The 22055-nt window shown below is 33.3% G+C and overlaps 1 protein-coding gene across 1 annotated transcript in view; it reads left to right on the top strand.

Annotated features, from left to right (window-relative positions):
* Nucleotides 1-22055, top strand: part of Sgcz (sarcoglycan zeta) — a 1015926-nt gene that overhangs the window by 811640 nt on the left and 182231 nt on the right. The window contains exon 3 of the mRNA XM_015486040.2: nucleotides 4562-4663. Within this exon, the coding sequence (XP_015341526.2) occupies nucleotides 4562-4663 (102 nt within the window). The remainder of the gene's footprint in view (nucleotides 1-4561; nucleotides 4664-22055) is intronic.

The raw sequence follows: 22055 nt of genomic DNA, 5'->3' as shown, positions 1-22055 counted from the left end.
AATATCCCCATGAGGAATATCATCATTTTTCTGATATTTTCATAAAACTTATTTAGTTTTAGATAGATTTAACACTATGTGAAAATCAACAGTAAGTAATAAAATCAAGTTTCAAACTCTGACTCTACAACCCTTTCCAAAATGATTCTACACTATCGGTTGAAAGTAAATAAGTGGCAAGCATCTTTAGTTCGTTTGTTTGTGTTGCTATAACAAAATACCCGACATTTGCTAATTTATGAAAAACTGAAATTTCTTCTCTCATAGTTTAAAATACAGGTGCCAGCAGGTTCACTTGTCTGGTTAGGACTTCTCTGCTTCCAAGATGGTACCTGGATAAGTCCTTAAAAGGAGAGGAACACAGTGTCCTCACATAGCATTGACAGAATAGCTTCTCTTGCCACTCTTATCAAGTTCTTTAGTCTCATTCACAAGAGAGGAGCCTCTCATGGCCAAATCACTTCTTAAAGTTGATTCAACCACACTAGCACATAGACTGTAAAATTCCAAATTTTGGAGGGAACACATTCAGACTGTACTAACATGAGATTATGAAAAATGAATAAAAACATCATAATTCTAATGGTAATAAAATTTGATGTAGACTATCCTGCAGTTGAATCATAAGCCCTCTGGATATTAAAAAATATGTATTTTTATCATGAGACAAAATTAAAACTTTTAAATAAAATATTGATAATTGTTATTATTTTTTCAACATTTATTTTTTAGTTGTAGGTGCACAGAATACCTTTATTTTATTTTTATGTGGTGCTGAGGATCGAACCCAGTGCCTCACGCATGCTAGGTGAGTGCTCTTCCTCTGAGCCACAACCCCAGTCTAATAATTGTTATTATTAACATTGTTAAATAATTATTAAATTTAACAATAATTGTTAAAACTATTAAGTATATCCACATAAATTAGGCACTGTTTTAAGCTTTGTACGTCCTCTCAAATAATCCTGCAATAAACAAATAAATTCTGTTATAATTTGTTTTATCTTTTTTTATGTACTAGAGAGTGAATCCAGAGGCCTCTACTATTGAGCTACATTCCCTACCCCTTTTTAAATTTATTTTGAGATAGGGTCTCACTAAGTTGCCCAGGCTGGCCTTGAACTTATGTGTTTTACTTTCCTCAGCCTCCCCAGTGGCTGGATTAGAGTTACTGCTCCAGATTATTCCATTTGTAGAAGACAAAATTTGAATCACCAATATTAGTTAGTCGAGATTATAAAAAGAAGTTGTCAAACCAAGATAGGCTTGAGACAAACCCATGTTAGATTCTGTTATCTTGTGGTATTTTGGCAATGTTGTTCTTAATAGAAAATTCAGAAATTATTTTCAGATAGGACCAAGAGACAGTGGACAAGGAAGATATAGTGACTATAAAAATAAAATCACTTCTTGGTGTTCCTGTAGACAGCACACTGAATTATTTCATCATCTCATAAATTATCAGTGGACTTTATACATGCATGTGAAGATTGAGTTAATTACACACACCCCCCCCCACACACATATATTTGTTGTGTATTTTACAACTGCATTTAGATAATATGGAAATTTTTGGAAATCTTTCCTTCATCGAAAACAAGAGAAATGATACAAATACAGACAAATAAACCAGGTTAGATTATATTATCATAACAACAGTCTTACACTTATGCAGGGGAATTTTCTTTTATCTAATGAAATACAATTATTTATGCAACTTAAATCATATATTATGTAGCAAATGGAAGAAGACATTTTACTTAGCTTGAGACTGAAGACATTCCCAAATTAAATATCCATATAGCATAAACAGTATCACATTTAACTTTGGATGCCCAATTATCTTATTGATGATCAGCTTATTGAAGCATTTTTAAGACTAATATTGAAAAGGGAATTTCATTTGTGATAGCATTTGTTTCTATTGCCCTGAGATAATTTAATAATAACACTGGGTATTTCCATAGAAACTCAGTGAGGACAATTTAAGAACACTTCCTCCTTCCAGCAGGCTTTTGAGATTACATATGGACAGTCACTGTGTGAGATTTAATTATAGAAAATCCTTCTGTGATCAAATAATTTTTTCAAGCCACATCATATTATATATTATATACACACACGTTTGTATATACATATATGTGTGTATACATATGTTATATATGTATATGTATGTGAGCATATGTATATGTGTGTATATACACAAACATATATTTTTTCTTGGCTTTCTGAATTCCCTGAGAATTCTGCACTTAGTCTGCCCCTGCCACAACTGCTTGGGTCTTCTTTAGGCCTTATTATCTCTGGAAAATTTCTCACCTTCCAGATCTCAAAATCCAAAGTTCCATTTTCTGAAGATGATAAACTTTTATTAACAGTTCTCAGATTTCTTAACTTCTATTGAATCTGATCATAAATATCACCATGTACTATTCTTTGGCTCTTTTCTATTTTTGCAGCCCAACACAGCTGTTACTTGTTGCTTGCTACCTGATGAGGAAAGTAATGGCCAGTCATTTGAGGAGGATCATTTCTCACTACTTTAGAAGTTCACCTCCTTATGACTTTCTGACCTTCTGGGTTAATCTTCATTTTGAGTCTTTCTCACTGTTAATTCTGCCATTTTCTATTTTGTAGATGGGCATAATCTCGCAAAAACTCACTAATTAGAGCAAGTAAAAGAGTCACCATGTCATTTAATCAGAGGTACTTTTCATTTTCATAAGTGAACAATAATACTATAAAACTTCTGCAAACCAGCTCCGTCTCAGAGAAGTCATCTTTCTAACAAAAGCATACCTGTTTTCTCATCGAAGTTAAACCTTCAGTACTGCTTGAAATTCTCATATGTGTTTCTGTTAGGTTGGTCACCTACTAGACATTTGTTGTGTCACCTTGAAACTTCTTCACTTGCCTCAAGAAACTAATTCCTTTATATTGCCTTCAAGTTTAATTCCACTGAATCTATTATTTTCTTCTTCTCAGGAAAGAGTGAGACCCCACCACTTCATAATCTTTTTTTTTTCTCTATTTATTTCTCTTTCTCTGTCTCTTTTCATTTTTCCATCACCAAATCTTTTCTGCATAAATATTTTCTGTCAGCAACACCTTCATGTTATACTACCTCATTGAATTTTTTTTTTTAGCAGGGGGGATGAGGGGTACCAGGTAAGATAGTCATAGTCACCCATTTCCTTTTATTCTGATTAAAACTTCCGTGAAAGTATGGAACACCTCTTCCCAAGCCACAGAACAAGTCTTTCCCCAGGAATTTCTATTTGCTTTGATATACATCTTGCCACATGGAACTTGCTTATCCTCATGAAGGATTTTAGTATGCCTTAAGCAAATAGCATTCCCAATCTACTTTCTATAGGGATGCTGGGTGATATCTAAATGTTGCAAAGATATCTCAAAGCTAGAAAGTCCAAAGCTAAACTTAGTTCTGGCCTTGAACTATTCCACTATTCCAATTTTTAGAAAATCACTAAATTTCCTTAATCACTCAGAGTCATGAAACCTTGATTTAATCGTAAATATTCCTCTTTTCACTGTCACCAGATAAAATTACTTATCAAGGCTGCAGATTGTTCTTCTATCGTATTCTTCGAAATTATTACCACATTGTGCCTTATTATTGACTTCAATAGATAACCCTGTGCAGTATTTCAGCCTCATTAGTCTTCTTGAAGCTTAACTCCAATCATTTCAAGCCATTAAGCTATTTAAGTACCTTTTGCATTTCTTCTCTTAGAATCTGTCTTAGGCTTTGCATTCATGGCTTTTCTTTCTCTGGCCCCCAAACATATTCTCCTCCAATAGTCAAAAGTGGGAAAACCATGCATTATTTGGATCCAACAGCATGCTTTTTTCCTAAATGGTAACAACATTTTCATTCTGTTCTACTTTTCATAGACCTCCCCTGTTAAAATTTTCCCCATTTCCAAGGCCTATATCAATCACTGTCTTCTATGACAAATGGTTTACTCTCTTACCAATCATGAAATCTTTCTTTAATTCCCAATAGTGCTCTGATTTTACTGACTTTGTTCCATCTCATCAATACATTTGTGTATTCATTTTCTCCTTCTCTTTCTAAAGTATAGGATATGTGTTTATTCATGGTTTCAGTGCTGGAACATCAGTTAAAATATTAGTATGCAAATGAGACTCTTTGAATATTATAGAATTAGTTGTATACTTGTCACAATATTTTCTGAACTTTCTGAAAAGTTGTTTCCAAGTATCATTTTACCTAATTTATAATTGAACTAATGCATGAAGAAATTAGTTGATTTGTTCATAGGTAAATCCTGGTCTCTGACAGAGCTAGGAGTAAACACCAGGTCTTTATAATCCTGTTTCCTGTTCATTTTAAATAGAGCCCTCTGTATGTATGCAAAGTGCTGCAATCATTCATTGAGTAGATTCAGTCTCTCATTTTCCTTAAAGCATCACTGATTTGAACTCACTGTTTCCTCCATTTAGGCCTAAGAAAATTGCGGCCAGATATTTCATCCTCTAATTAACCTAAAAGTGAACTATATTTCATTGCTTGTAGGATGGTATGGGAAATCTGAGAGTCACCAAGAAGGGAATCCGACTTGAAGGTATATCTGAGTTTCTACTTCCATTGTATGTGAAAGAAATTCATTCCCGAAAGGTATGTGATACTGGCTTTGGCTTACTGTAAAAGATAATTTAGAGCTTATGTTTTAGCTTGAAATAGGAGCATAGAATTCCCTTATCTCTTTATGTATCAGTTTTCGTTAGCTAAAGACCTATTAAAGTTAAAACGGTGAGACAATTGAAAAACAGTGAAGGTTAGTTTCAAACTGACAAATTCAAGATCATTTTGAATTGAAATGCAGTGCTGCTTTTGTTAGTCTATAAAATTTGCCCCTCTATTTTCACTGTGAGATATAAATACACATAGTAAATATAAAGGGGGCATTTGATATGTGTTGAATAATTTTTGCAAAAAGTGCTGAGTCACATTAATGATTTTAATTGAATATACCATATATGTTTTCAGCTTTAATAGACATGTATTTGCTAAAAGAGATGACCAGGAGTTTTTATTTGGAAATTAAATTTATTTCTGGATGTACCTTATTTCAATCAAGTCAGAATATTTGTCCTTTGAGAGAGAGAGAGAGAGAGAGTGTGTGTGTGTGTGTGTGTGTGTGTTCTATATGTATTTTATCATTTAGCAGCATGCTAAAAACATCAAGATTGTAGCTTAGTTATTGTTTATTTTGGCTTAAGTGTGATTCGTCTTAGAAGATAGTAACTATTTTCAGGTACATTAAAATCTTCCAAATCTATTAAACAAATATCTGGAAATATATTTAGTGAGAGAGACATAAAGAAAGTTTGTTATATACAAGTCAGAAAAATATTAATCTTTCATAAATATGAAAATCAATTAAGATTAAAATAATATTTTAATATTGCCAATATGATACATTAGCAAATAGACTACATAGGAAAACATAATTTGAATAATTGACTTGAAGCTATTTTTTCCCTTATTACCAAACTGAAATGAGATCAAAGGATCAACTTTCATATAACTTTTAATTATGATAGTTATATTAAATGACTTTTTTATAATGTGAAATGATAGAGCTTCACTAATATACTATATGATTGCACTCCAGGTACTGGAATTCTATTTTGATAATACTTTCCAAAGTTTAGTCCCATGTAAATCAAGAGACACATGTCTGAACACTTGCCTTTCATGGTTAAACTTTTAAAAATAATTAAACTTAAAAACTTCACCCAGAATACTTCTTTATTTTGATTCTAGGAAAAATTGGAAGAAAATCTCATGTTTGCATATATCAATATGTTTCCTTGATTGAAAGCCACCACCATTCACAACTATTTTCACTGTGCTTTTTTTGGTTGTTGTCACTTTAAGTTGTTTAGTATTTGAAAACAGTAAAAATTTTTATGTGTGGAAATCAAGAAATTACTTAATCTAGGAAGGAGGAGGGAATAATTTCAGGCAGAAACTTTTTTCTTTTTTTTTGATGGGTGGGGGGACAGTTCCTGGGGATTGAACTCAGCAGCACAGGATCACTGAGCCACATCCCTAGCCTTATTTTGTATTTTTATTTAGAGACAGAGTATCACTTACTTAGCACCTTGCCTTTGTTGAGGCTGGCTTTGAACTTGCAATCCTCCTGTCTCAGCCTCCAGAGATGAGACATTACAGGAGAGTGCCAACATACCAGGCCACAAACTTTTTTGAAAATTCATTCTGTTGACAAGTCCAGGAATAGCAAAGAAGAGTTTCTCTAAGTCATTTACGCTAAGTTTTAGTGTCCATCTGGCAACCCAACTTAAAGAAAGATTGTGAAGGTCTCTGCCAATTGGAGGGTCATGCAATTTGTCTTCTGAGCAGGGGAATTTTGGGGAGTATAACAACAGGTGTTCTAACTGGAAACAAGAATGAGTCTCAATTCTATGGAGGAAATTTTTTCCATTAAATTGTGAGGTGATGGCAGATGGGTTTCCTAATCTTCATGCCTGGGATGAGCTTATCTCAAGTTCACAAGCATTTCCAAAGCCTACTGCATTGATTGAGAACTGTGAGCTCCCTCTCACATCCTCAGCCCTGTGGCTTCTTTCCTTTGTCTCCTCTCATTGCTGTTTGCCTCCCAGTAGGGTGGAAGCATGGTAAAGCATAAGAGGTAGAAGTCTGGTTTGAAGAACAGAAGTAAAAGGAAACTCATTTATCCCTTGGGAAACGTTGCTATACATTCACACACAGCAACAATAAATAAATAAAGGAAAAAGAAAGAGACAATCTGTATTTTATACCCAATCCCCACATTACAATTCACTTGTGGGTGAATGTGTGCTGTGGTTCATTCTTTCTGCAAAGAATATTTTGCTATTTCAAAAAAACAGGCACAATTTCTCTCAGATGTTATTTTCTCATTACTAAAATGGAATTGATAAAACTTCTCAAAATTCTTAATTCTTAGGTTAAGAAAAAACAGAAAAATTTCAGTAATCCTAGGAGAAATGAGATTGTTTATTTTAAAAAATCAGGTACACCTATCAATCTCCCTTATATTTTTATGTATTCTGTTTATGATAAAATTTCAAAATGTATTAAATTTAAATGGTATTTATAAATATTCAATTTAGCTGAGAGAAACTACTACTTTGTACAATATTGATATGCCTATATTTCTACCCTGTTAATGACAGCCGGTTGCCTGGTTGCCTTCTTTTTATTTAGCCAGTACTCCACTCTGACAAATATCGTTTTCTTACTTAAAGTTACTTTTTGGTTATTTAGATATTTAATCATACACATGGAAAGGTGATAAGAGATTTCTGCTGCATAAAAGTGCAGTTGCCCATAAACACACATCTTGTCACCTGAATCTACTCTTTAAGCTAAATGACTTCCCTAAGACCACCACCAAAAATAGTCATACTTACTTGAAGTTCTATTACACCTATAGACATTTACAATCTTCATCCTTTTCAAAATCAACCTTTTCTAACTGGCTTATCAAAACAGTCCATAACACACACACACACACACACACACACACACAATGTGGTGTAGTCTACCCCAAACACATCTTGAAATTCAATGTATCTCTCAAAATTAATATCATTACTGTTACAAAAGAATTGTGCACTGAATATTACTGAAATGAAATGCGTAATTTTCTTCAAACAGAAAAGACACAAAGGATGTGGAATTTGGGCTGCCTTATATAAATGATGGCAATGATTACATTCTGCCCCAGTCTTCAGGGCACATGCGCTAACATTGGGACAAAATCTTTGAATATCAGAAACTCAAGATGTAATTAGCAGACTCATTTTCTTTAAATGTAACTGGAGTATGTTTCCTAAGGTATCATGAGTCCAGGTTATTAATGGGAAGCTCTTTCATACATTTCACTGATTCTTAGCAGCCAGATTCATATCGTGTGATTCTCTAGAATCCTGTTAAGTATCACCAAACTTATCTGTCCTCTATTTTTGTTTATTTTTTCCAGTTTAAGGATTATTAGTTACATTGATACCTTACCTGCCACTGATCACAGTGTTCTGAATGACAGGTTGATAATAATACCCAAGGAACTACTACAAGATAATTCCAATTCAAGTACCTCAACAGCAAAATGAAGAAGTCCTGAGTTCTTAGTTCTGCTGTATTAGCAAACTGTGAGCAAGGATCCACTCTTCTTATGTTCATTTCGCTGGCTTCAGAGCTGTGTGATGCAAACTCGGTTCTTTTTTACAACCAGTTTTGCATATTGTATATACAATTCTTTTTTATAGGGTTCAGAGACAAAACCATGGGGCCAGAGTAGCATAGTAAATCTTTTCTGCTTACACAGTATGTTAATTTCCTTACCTGTCTCTTTCAGGTACCATGGAAAATCTCTGTGCAGGTTTCTTTCTCCCATATAACCCATTTCATACAAATAGACATGTGAAGCCTTCCATAATTATCTCATTCATCATTATCATTTTACATTTAAATGTTTATATGGGAGACATTTATGATTTTACAGTGATGTCTTCTGGTTCATGTACAAAACAACACAAGTGTCTCCAAAATCTTTGCACTAAAGAAAATGAAACTTTACATCTGGTCAACATCATCATAGCTATGTAATTATATTCCTGCACAAATAAAAGAATAAAGAGTATATATAGACTTGTACATACTATTTATAATTAACCTATTATGCATAATTTAGTAGAAGAAAAATAATCTGAAATACATTGAAATGGCTAAATGTAAATATACCTTTACCACCAATTTTTTAAATTGTGCTTTTATGGTCAAGAATAAAAGATTTTGAATACCATTAGGAAGCCAGATTGAATAGCTTCATGTTTCAATTTCAGACAGCATTTGTTAACTCCCTGCAGCGTAATTTGAGGTGATTAGCTCCTCTCCAATTTGTCCTCATCCCTCTTCACTTTCGGTTTTTTGATAATTATAGCATTTTAACTTCCTCAGAGTTCATAATATTTACATTCTGTTGTGCAACTTTTCTTGCAGCAGCACTTTGGTCTTCCCTCTACATAGACAGGACTGCAGGTTCCATCACTAGTCCTCTATTTATTATGGCTACTCCATCCTCAGTTCATTATTCAATCGCTCCTTGCTTATGTGCATTTTGTTTTTAATTAGTTTGTTTTGATTTTTTTTTAATTTATGAGACATTTGATGCTGAGAGTATTTGTTGCTTTTATTTTTTTGTGGGGAGAATTGTTAATGGTTAATTCCTCAGAATTTTGAACTCCTTTAGTAAATGTTAATACTGAACATTGTCATGAAAAGTCTAAAGGCAGCTGGTATTTTTCTCCTGTTGATGACACAAATATTCTTTCTGGATGCCTGATACCTTTTTACTAATTTCACTCTTTTTTTTTCATATCCAGAAAGTCTTCACTATTATGTCAATAGATTTTAGAACTTGTTGTCTCACTATGTTGGAATCTCACTGTGTTACCAGGCTGGCCTCAAGCTCCTGGGCTCCAGCCATTCTCCCACCTCAGCCTCCAGAGTAGCTGAGACCACAGGTGTGAGCCTCCATGGCCAGTTAATAGCTTTCAGTTTTACATTTCAGTTCTTTACTTCAGAGAAAGTCATATTTCTAATATTGAGTCATCTTTGTTCTTTACAAATATTGTAATTTCAGTAAATATTTTGCATTCTTTTTATTTTCTTTGAATGTGATTTATCAGTTCTTCAGAGTCTTTCTCCCATTCCATGAGATTATTTTCTTCCCTGTGAATTTGGCCCTGCTCTAATTCATGTATTTTGTGTATAGTGATGATTCTAGGATTCTCAGAATTTTACTTAGGTCTATAATCTCCTTTTTTATCTTATAAGGTTTTTACTGTCTTTGATCTGTGATTTTACTAAAATTGTAGTGTTTTTAAATTCTAAAACTTAAAGCACTTCCTTTATCTGGTTAAATTATTCCTGATGGGTTACAAGTTGGGGTAGGGGTATTAATGTCACTATATTATTTGTTTCACTAGAGAGACTGTTAGTGGAAAGACTGTGACTGTTATTTCTTTTGAGAGTCTGAGGTGTGCCAACCAGATGCAGATGAATTTAATTCCCTGGGTTTTAATGCCTCTGTAGAATTCATACAGTGCTATGCCATCCTCCATTCTTGGTAGATTTGTACAGTATTATCTACTTGCCACCTCCTTCTCCTCCATCCAGATTAATTCATTTGGGTTAGACTTTCCATTAACATGTTGACACTCATTTTTTTTTCCTTCTAGGCATATGGATTAATTACTGGTAGGTTGTGTGCTCTATACTGTTATGAAATAACTTCATTTTCTTTCTTCGGTTGATGATTTTCCAAGTTTATAGTGTAAGCTTGTATTGTAAGATTATCGGCTGAACCAAGTAAAACAAATTTCTTATAAAAATTATTATGGCTGAATTTGTTAAATAATGAGGGAGAGAGGTTTTTGAAAACTTTTCTGTCTTTCCTTCCTTCTTCCTCCTTCTCTCTCTCTTTCCCTCTTTCTCATGAATAACAAGTAGCCCCCGATGCCATAATTTGAATGGTTCATTTTTTCATCATTGGTTTGAAATATGACCTTTCTCATATATGGTGTTCTCAAATGTCTATGGATTTATTTCTGTTCTCACCATTCTGTTCTATTGAGATGCTTGCCAAAGGCTCATACTTTCACTTTAAGAAATGTTTTTTTATAACTAGCAATTTCTTTTCTTATTACTTTTTCAAAAGCTTTTGCCTATTGTGCATCTTTTCTTCTCAATGAACTTAATCATCAGCTGTCAAGTTTCATAAAAATTCCTGTTGGGAATATAATTATGGCTATATTTAATTTGAGGAGAATGACATCTTTACAGTATTGAGTATTCCTGCCTAGGATCATTTACTTTGTCCAGACTCCCTTTGTGACCTTTCTCGACTTTTTAAACCCATTGTCATTTTCCTGTTTTATTGAATTGAATGCTTGAGTAATTTACTTTCAATATTTTCTGTATCAAATAAATCTATAGCTATAAAGTTTATATCAACTATTTAGGCCATATCTCATGAGTCTAATAATATCCTCTGAAAACTTTTCATTTGTGATTGGTTTCTAATTTTACTTTGATTTCTTACTGCATAGGTGTTCCACGAAAGAGGTTGATCACTCAGTTTTGTACTATTTTGTTTCATTTTTTGGTCCTCGTTACTTTGCATCCATGTGTGTTCTTTATTAGCTTCAAGATAGCCTTTAGCATTTTTAATTATGTTAGTCATTTGACTACCCTACTGAAATACAGCAATAACCATCCACTCAATTAACTAGGGAACATGTCTGTTTCAGTCTTCAAAATATTGCCCAACAATTTATAGTAGGCAAACAATGAGTTTTGTTGTTTTAAAATTTTATAAATAAAATTATTTGTTGAGACCTAGTTATAAGCCACTTCATTTTATTTTCACAGCAACGCTGAGGGGTGAGAAGTTTAGATAATTTTATTCCCAGTTCCCAGATGATTTATCTCAAGACTTAGGAAATTTGAATGGTGTGTCCATAGTTTCAAGGATTGATGTGAACCTGAACTCAAGACATAGAATGCTCCTTCCTTAATATATCTCAACTGTGTAAAATTGGCTTCTACATTGTATTCCTTTAAACAGACTCTTTTAATTAATTCATAGCAAATACCTTATTTTGGGGAAATAATAGGACTTTAATTTTTGCAGTATTGATGGACTCAGGCTTTCTGTTGCATTTATCTAACATCCACAAGTAAATTGTCTGAGCTTCTCTCTAGGGATTGTATGCAAAATGCCAGTTTAGAAGCATTATTAGTGAGCATGGAAATGATAGCAATCATTTGTACAGCAAAAAAAAAAAAATGCCTTTTAATGTTTCTAAGGTCAGATATCTTTAATTAGAGCCACTAAAAGCTGAGGAAAATATGTAAATACAAACATAACTATATATTTATATGCAATTTTTAGCTGGCTGACAGTTGCCCTTGAACCAACCCATGTGTCTACTGATGTAAACACTGAAATTTACTACTAATAGATTCAAAATATTTAGAGTTAAACTTTGCACTTTACAAAACATTTTAAAATATATGAGCTTATTTAATCTACACTGCAAACATGATGAGATATTGTCTCATTTGCAGGTGGTGACTCAGCTGCCGAGTTTTATATTATGACCAGAATCTAGATCTTACCATGTTGCATCTGCATTTTTAAACAATTCTTCACACTATCCAAAGTAACCATTTTGACATATGGTCTTAACACGTTTTCTGTTGTTGAATGGCACAGATTGGGTAAATAGTCAATGATAGAAGTTTATTTTGCTCCTGGTTCTAGAGCCTGGGAAGTCCAAGATCCAGGGGCTATATACACAGTTAGGGTCCTCTTAATGGGATGTATTATAGCTTGGAGGAAGGCATTAGATGGCAAGAGAACACAAGAGTGAGAAAAAGAGTCTATTTCCTTTTTATAATTAACCAGCACCTCTGATAATGACTTTATTCTATTCATGTGGGAGATGCCTCCATGATCTAATCACCTCTTAAAAGGTCCCATCTCTTAATATCTCAAATGCAACTAAATTTCAGTGTGACATTTAGAGGAGACAAACTATAGCACATATTCTTCAGGAAATCCATGTTCCTGTTTACATGTATGGAATGCTGGGCTGGTCTCCTAAAAGAAAGTATAGGGTATGGTTTGAGCATCTTGGACCTTGCTTAGGAATAAAAAAAAAAAAAACCTGGTAATAACATTGATGGAGATTCTCATTAAACTCAGAGACAGTTCGAAGTTGCTAAATATGTAAGTGTAAGTAAACTTGCTTGCATAGGTGCAATATTCCTTGGACTTAAAAACAAAACTAAACAACTTTAGACAGGCTCCTAAAGGGGTTCATCTTATAGCATATATAATCTTTTTCTAGAGATAATCTATTTTCTTTCACTAGTGGTGTCTCATAGATACTGATGAAGTACTACCAAAAAGTCAAATTTATTTACCTTTGTAAACAAATACTTTAAAAATTGCCTATAGTTTTCTGCCTCTCTTTCCAGGCATACACACAGCCCTGTAGATAACTCTCCCTGGGGAAGATGTGAGACAATAATAATTTGAGGGACTTAGAATGAAAAGGAAACACACTAGTTACCTTGGGTTGCTGTTTTGTGTAACAGCAGATTTTTGTGAGTCACCATCTGTTGCAAAGAATCTGGAATAGGGATATATTAAAGAAAGAATGAAATTGAAATACAAGGCAACATGATACATCTTTAATGTCTTAAAATAATCTAATATAACAATCTAAATCAGTGTTAGAAACTAAATATCCTAGGGGTAGGATAAATAATTAAACTTTAGGTACTTGTCAATTCATCTTGAATATGCCCTGCTTCCAATTGTTAACTATTTTTCCCTGTATTAACTGCTATGTGAAGAGCTAGCAATGCATTTATCTAATCCTCACAGCATACGAAGTAGACATTTTACAGAAGTGGGAAAGACTATGCCTCAACGAATTCTATAATGTACCTGAGCATCACAAGGAAAGAGTTGTGGGCGATAATGTGAATCCACACTGTCCAACTTTTGTAACTGCGTATTCTCAACCATTGTGAAATCTCTACATGAGCAAATGGAATTGGCAAACTTTTATCAGGAAGAAGGTGAAGAGAATTCCTTTAGAATTCTGTTATTATTCGTGTCCTGAAAAACACTCTAAACTTTCTCTGAAATACTTTCTTGGAATCCATGCTGTGGAGTTTGTTTTTAAATAGGTACTTTGGCTCATTAGGAATTTTTCTAATTTGGTATTAAAAAAATGAACCCATGTTATGCTGACTGCCACTATCCAGTGTAAAGGATTTTAATGAGGCATTGGTGTAATTTCTCATAATGGAGCTCAAAAAAATTTCTTCTCCAAATAGCATATTTCTTTATTACCCTTAACTCACATGTCCACATGTGTGTGGCTGACTGTTGCTACAGAGGATTCTCTTAGTCATGACAAAAGGATTTACTGAAACAGAACAAAACTCTGAAAACACATCACAGGAAAAATATTAACAATATCTACCTTAGCTCAGTATTTTCCGGTCTTTTAAAAATATAAACCATAGTAAGAAGCCTGTAGGGCCAGGATTGTGGCTCAGCAGTAGAGCTCTTGCCTAGTATATGTGAGGCACAGGATTCGATCCTCAGCACCACATAATAAGAAATAAATAAGATAAAGGTATTGTGTCAATCTACAACTAAAAATATTTTTTAAAAAGAAGATGTGATGTACTCTGAAATTTTCTAGTTGAAAATAGTCTAGCCAAGTCCAGCCTATTCTAATTCTACACCCCTCAGACACACACACATGCAGGTGTTTATATACTAATAATTATTTCAATGAACTAAATTGATTTTATAACCCAGTAATATGTTTGATCAACAGTTTGAAAAATACTGCCCTAGCTACTAAAATCACACATTCAATCAATTTGTGGCACAGATGTCACAGATGTATTGAATTATGTAGTAGAGAATATGAAACACTTTATTTGAACTTCAAAGGACAAAGTACAAAAATTGTGAATTCCATAGAGCAGTAATATTAGGCAGATCAATTGTTTACAATGGTGCCATGTTGATATGAAGTTTCCAGTGAAATGTTTTTAACTTTTTGTTTCAATACCTATATGCATAGAGAAAAATACTTGCATCTTTAGTGAATGACAACATAATTGAGAGGGTGTATGTCTAGTGCATTGAAAGAATATACATTAAATCTCTACAAAAAGATACTTCTCTGTCATATCAGACAAATGAAATGGCATGCATATATAAGAGGTATACCCATTACTCCTGATCTCTCGAACTTGTTTCACAAGTTTCTACCAATGTAAACATTTAGGGAATTAGACCCTGGAATGTCATATTCTTTTCATATTTATGAAGAGACAAATTACATGTTTCAAAAAAAAACTGAAGAGAAGATTGCAATTCAAATTTTCACTTTTTAAAATTGTTTTATTGTAGCTCTACCTGTATAAACAATACTGACTCATCACCTGTCTCCCTGACTCAGTACAATGAACCAGAATAACATAAAATGGGGCAAGCACAGTGTCACTTATTATACAAAAAGAAACTGCCTTGAGCTTTTTGACCACTGTAGGACTCCAGTGGTAATTGAAGAAATTTCCTTTATATAATTTCCTTTATATTGTGTGTACACATTAATTATTATTTTGTTTTCTTATTAGAAGGCAGGTATGGGAGCAAGTCTAGGGATAGCATTTTGACTTGAAATAGAGTCCTCAAAGCTAACTCACCATCCATGAATCAAGAATGTAGGCTCTGTGTGATAGGAATTTGTACAGGGCTTTGAAAAAAAAGATTGATATTTGGATTAAAAGTTAGTTGATTTCTGTAAACAAGAAAATAGTTTTCAAAAGGCATGGTTTGCTCAGAAAACAGTGAATAGATGAGTTCTATTTGATTTGAGGAATCCTATAAGCCAACCATCTCAAACCCAGTGAAGCATATTCCTATGTATGTTGAAAGATTTTCCAGGGGGTTAAATAGGTATGGATATAATTTCAAGATTCTAACGTTTGAAATGTACTCTCTTCTAAGTTTGGTCTGCTGGAAAATGACTCTAACTGCACCTCTTTTCTCCAACTTCTCTATCAGAATCACCTTTCAACTTAGTTTTAAAAAATAAGGGGTAACTTTTATCAGTCTCTTTATGATAGTTGCTCCAGATGTAGAAAGTCTAGCCTCAGGGACAGAGTTGGCCAAACAACAGGTCAGTTTGTGAACCTGAATTGAAGGGTTAAATAAATAAATAAACAAAGATTAGAAAAAAATATAGTGCCATCATGTAGGTAAGAAGTGTTACAGGGACAGCTTATACCTTCATTCACAACACAGCTCATGACAAAAATTTATCTCTGGATTATAAAAGCAAAAAATGAGGTATGTTGTGTTAATATTGACTCATTTATTTGAATTGAAAAATTTAAACTTGTTTGGATAAAAGTATGGCTGAATTTTACTGATAAATTAGCCTATATGATGGAAATGTCTCATCACTTGGACAAACTCAATCTAGAACTCTATAAAATAGAAACTTTCCACAAAATACATTTAAAATATACATACTGTCTAATATTGCTGTGAAAATGTCTGCTATTTTATTTCTTATAAATATTGCACTTTCCACATTAAAAATATTTCAAATATTAGCATTGAAATTGTCAAGGTGACAGACATAGCTTTAGAAAATATTTTAAGAGAAGTAGAAACAAAAAAATACTTGCACAATAAGGTTAAAAAAAAGCAAAAGTAAATCAATTTGGAAAGCATCTTAGGACTTCAGGCACACAGATTGTGGATTCTAAGGGATTTGCAAATTATTCTCAAGTCACTGAAACTCTCAAGTGCTTACAATAACTTAGCATACTAGATTCTAATTAATAAAATTTATTTCTTTAAAAATATCAGTTTATTAACCCAAAAAGTTTTTCATTCTTTCCTATTATTTTAGGATGAGATTTAATGTGTTAAGCAATCGTTCCTTTTTCATTGTTCCTTTTCTGTGATGCAGTATTAGAAATTTTATTAAGTGGAGTGATACACAAATATGTGTAATTTATTAACAATATCTTAATACTAAAATCCATTCCTCTTGATTATTACAGATTGGAATATCCTGATTGGCTGAGTATATATGTTATCATTTTTAAGTGTGAGACTTTTGTTCAAACAAAACATTAGGAAAAAAAACACTGAAGCAACATAAAGATCAGAAATACTGAGATCTTGCCTCTGTAATGGTAGAGGTCTGTGATACACTTGTAGGCTTGCTTCGGCGCTTAAAAATATTGGTCTTGACCAGAATCTCTAGGGTCATTCTATGCTTTTCTCATTGTGTTCTCAGTGGAGCTATCAAAACAGAACCCATCACAAATACCATAAATACTTCTTCATCCGAATTTTATCGAAAGTTTTCTCCTCATGTCAAGGCTCATCATTAGCTCTAGTTGTAATTTCCTCTTTCTATTCTCTTCTGCCATACTTACCCTGTCATTTTCCTTGGATTTGCATGTACAAACTAATTGAAAGACTTATGATGTAATCTTTTCTGGTTAATTTTCTCTCTCCATGGCAATTGAAATCTCCTTTGAAGTAATAAACAATCTCCTATAAAATCTGAACTTGTTTTGAATAAGCACATTTATGAAAGAAATAAGTAATCTTTATCCCATGCTTACTAGTAGATATAAAAATCCTGAAAATCCCATGGATTAAGAAAATAAAAGAAATTACATTTGATAGAGTTTTGGTTTTATTAATTTTATTAAGATATTCTAATTCTATTAAAAGAAAACCATATGTTGCCTTTGATCACCTTACTTTTTAGAAACTTAAAGAATTTAGCTTAATCCTTGTTCTGTTCCCTTGGATGATCCAATTATGCATACACGATTTCTGTGGATTTCTAGGGGACTTACATTCTGTGATCACCTCTGGCACCAATTTGCTGTCACAGTTGAATTCTTCAGGCTCCCCTTCTTCCTGATCCTGACATCTACTCAAGAATAAACCTATCATTGCTGGATTCCCTCACTCTCTTAACTCTCTAATATGCACACACATAATCAGATGTTGACTTGATTTTATAAAGTCCTGATTAACATTTTAAGGAAATGAAGTATTTGCATTGTGGTACGTAAACAATTTTAAATTAAACTTGGACATCTCGTTATTTAAAATGATTTTACCATATTGCTGAAGTTATTCTTGGCCTCCTGCTCATCCTGATAATAGAGACAGGAATTTTTGACCCAAGGACAATAGAAACAAAACCAGGTCAAGGAATATGAACACATAAACAAGACTTTAATTGGAATGAGAAAAAAACAGGGGCTCACCCCAAGCAGAATGGGAACAGCCATGATGGAGAGAAAATTCAAACTGCCCCAACAAAGAAAGGAACTAGCCTCTTATTGAGTAGCTGAGGTTGAGGAAGATCCTTGGAGGCATCTTGGTGTGTGCCTGTAACTGTTCTCTGGGGCCAATGTGACTCTGTACAGGAGGATGGTGAAGGTACATTCCACAGACCTTTCAAAGAGTGGAGGAAGGTGGGGAAAGCCATTATCAGGCAGCAAGTTCCAGGCCTGAGAGTTTCCTTGCTCTTTTGTTTCTACCTGTCTCCATCCTTTCTCTTTCCCTTCCTTTGATAACAATCAAAAACATCCTTCCCTCTGTTTGCACACAAGTTTGTGTTTTTTCCTATTGAAAATACCACCAATTTGTTAATAGAATCTCTATCAGGTAATGAGCTAAACGTGGGGATAGAAAGTCATTTTAATTAAAACATCTCTGTGTTTTTAAAATGATTATAACAAGCATAAGATATCACGGGACAACATTCTAACTCAATTCAGGGACCCAAGTTTACACTGTGTCCTTCAAGACAGGGGTCTTATGATTTGGTCATTTTTCTTCTTAGTTAAAGTTCCTTTCATTTGTGCTAAGAAAAAAAAAGCAGAAGAAATATAAAGTGATCAAGCTGTGTAATTCAGTAAAGGAAAAAAGTAGGGTGAGGGAGGGTAAAGCTAGGAAGTACTGGAGATATTTATCAGATTACAGAGAAGAGAGTAGGTGCAGAAAAAAATATATATTCAGTTCTCTTTGTAGATTTTCAGATATGCAAATAAGGTTTTGAAGATAAAATTTTACTTTATGCTCTGTTTCTTTGACTCTGACACCATCTGAAGCAGAATTACATGGTGTTATTCTTTAACCAGGTTACAAAAGTATTAATTTTGATATTCAAATGACTGTGAAATAAGGAAAAAGACAATAAGAAGAACAGTTAATTAAATGTCATAAATTTTCAATGTGTCTGATATTTACTGCTGTATTCCTGCAGATGTTCTCTATTATATTTTGTTAAGTAAAAGTTATTTTAAAAGCATCTTTTTACTTTTTCTGAAAAAAAAAACAGTTTAAGTTAAATTTATTTTCTCTCTTTTGTTGAAATTCAAATTACTGCTCATATTTCCCTTCAAATATATATTTTAGGTATAATTAACGCTATTTCATTTCTGGAACCACTTGTGTTGCTGAAAGCTTGGTTCTTGTCCTGGATGTCGATCTAATAATAAGGACACAGTTTTGAGAAAAAGGAAAAGGAAGGTTTATGGCTTTGCTAGCAAAGGAGAAACACAGGGGACTCCTGTCCCAAAGGTTGTGATGCTGCCCCTCAGCAGGAACCTGGGGCTTTTAAAGAGATGACTCAAAGGCTACATTCCACATATTCTCTGTTGGAGTTGTCATTCACTTGTTCATTTGGGAGGTAGTTATTTCTGAGATCTTCTGGTAGCATCCCCAGTCTGGGTCACTTCCTTCCTGAGGTGGGTGTGTACTTAAAGACCTGATAACTCTGCCTAGAATGGGGAAGAAAGGTAGTCCCATTTCCCTGAGATTAGGGAGGGAGAGAGATTAGGGAGGAGCAGTGAGAAAGGAAGAGAAAGAAACATGTCCATTTAAAAAATAAGTTGCAGTGGCAGAGCAGCAAGGGCTATATTCAAAGCATAAAGTAGACTGCAGTTACGCTTGTAAAGTGAGTTATTACGACAAACTGGAATAAAGTAGGATTTTTTTTATCCTGCCTTTTATCCTCTAGTTTTGTAGAGGAGGAAAAAAAATAATAAATCTGGAATTTTAGCTTTTGGCTTGTGGGGATTTGAGGACTGGATATTGTACCCAAGGATACTTTACCAATGGATGATAGCCTCAACCCTTTTTATTTTTTATTTTGAAACAGAGTCTCACTAATTTGTTTAGAGCCTCACTAAGTGGCTAAGGCTGATTTCAAACTGTGATCTTCAGCCTTAGCCTCCAGAACACCCAGTTTTATTGTTTATCATTCTTCGTTCTTGTGTAAGTTTCATTGGATCAGAATACTACAGTGTGATATGTATCTATTTTATTGTTAAGTAGAACACGAAAATTTTGCCTTAAGTAATGCAAATGCCAACAGAATATCTAAGGCAGTGCTTTTTGCTTTGTTTTAAATTAATGTCTATGTAATCCACATAGATCATTGTCACTCTCTTCCATTTCATATGATTTGTGGCTCAATGTTACATTTCACTCAGCTAACCACAATTTCACCATATTTCTTTCCTCTTTTTATCATCAAAATCTAAACCAGGAAGGTAGAATCAAAATACATCTAACTTTTCCAGTTACCAAAGTTTATCACAGAAGAACAGTAGGAAATCATTCAATTGATTAAAAAGCTCTTAAATTAATTTTAATACTCCCCAGGGCTGTGTGTCTTATATGGAATAATATTTAATTGGCTAAATAGTCAATCAAACATCTAGTCTTACATGTTATTTCTAAGTTATCAAATTAGAAAAGTATGTAAAATGTTGATTAATGAAGAACTTTATGTGTCATACTATACTGCTATGACGCTCAATTTAATGTTTTTTTAAATTATATTGAATTTGTAGACTATTTTTCTGTTGTTGTGGAAAATAGTTTAATTGCCTAACAGCAATACATAAAGACTGGTTCATCTAATTTTGACTGAAAACAACAATAACAACAACAACAAAACACTTTTTCCCAAAAGCTTACTGGCTTAAAACCACCAGCATTTATTATTATTTCCAACTTTGTTCATTTACAAGGAATTTTTTTTTTTAAACAAACTGGCCTGGGGCTGCCTACTCTGAATGTCTTCACATATGTGTCTAGGTTGGTTATGATGGCTGAGATGGCTCTCACGTGGTTTTTTATGGCGTGATAAAAATGTTTCCAAGCAGCAAGAGGCAGTGAGCTCCGGTGTTCAAGTGCTTTCTGAGTCCTCTGCTTGTATCAGATTTGCTGAAGTTCCATTAGCCAATACAAGTCATAAGGTTGAGTGAAGAATTAAGGACTGAAGATGATGACTCTTCCTTCCAATTACAGGAATAATAAAGTAGCATGATAAAGGGACATGCAGTGATGGGGGAAATTCAAGACCACTTTGCAAGGTGCTACAGGACTATTGATATTTCTTGTCTTGGGCTGCAGCTAGTTAGAACTCAGTGGTAGAGCTCTAGCCAAGCCTGTGCAGAGCCCTGGGTTAAATCCCAATTAACAAATGATAATATTTCTGTCTAAATAATTTCATAGAATGTTTTAAAAATTTGTAGTTTACCAATAGTTTCTGTGAACAATTTAATTGAGGATAGATGTATTTGTTTTAAAAGAGGTAAACAATATTTGTTAATTAAGCTTTAAAAGATGAATTTCAATTTTAAATTTAAAAATGATAAAATTTCTAGATTTTTGCTATTCTGTGTTTATAGCAGAACATTCAATGGGGTTTGAAGATACGGAAAACCTACTTACATAGTTTTCTCAAAATTTTTTATTTGGGGATATTGAATCTTTCCTGCAATTTGTAGATAAGCAACATACATATTGCAAATATATGATGCTATAATCGTATCAACAAATGTAATTTATGTGGCATTATTATCAATTATAAGGCATCTATCATTCTAATGATTGCTCATATTTTTGAATTTATGTGACTATGTTATTCTTATGATAGTACTATTGGTAGATTTGTTGTTGACATTGATTACCCTATAAAGATTTATAGCTTGGCTTTGTAGTATATTAAAGTGAACACTAGTCAAAACAAGATATGTGTTCAATCAATTTTATCCAGACTCTTCACACCATAAATCATGCTATGTCAGGATACATTATTACAATGCATTTTATATGGTCCTTCCTCAATACTTGATTTAGTGAATGTTATAGATTTTTATTACCATTGTCTTTCATCCTTAAATTGTTCTTAATTTATAATTTCATATAAGTTAAAAACCTCTGAAGGCTGACGATTCTCTTTTGTTTCTAGTTCAAGCACTGTCTTAATGTTATAATATAATCAGATTATAGACATAATTGAAGCAAAAATAGGTGTGATGTTGTGGGAAT

This window comes from Marmota marmota, unplaced genomic scaffold (genome assembly GCF_001458135.2).
Source record: "Marmota marmota marmota unplaced genomic scaffold, marMar, whole genome shotgun sequence".
Classification (NCBI taxonomy): domain Eukaryota; kingdom Metazoa; phylum Chordata; class Mammalia; order Rodentia; family Sciuridae; genus Marmota; species Marmota marmota.
Note: the sequence above shows the minus strand (reverse complement) of the source record. Positions and strands in the feature narration are given on the sequence as shown.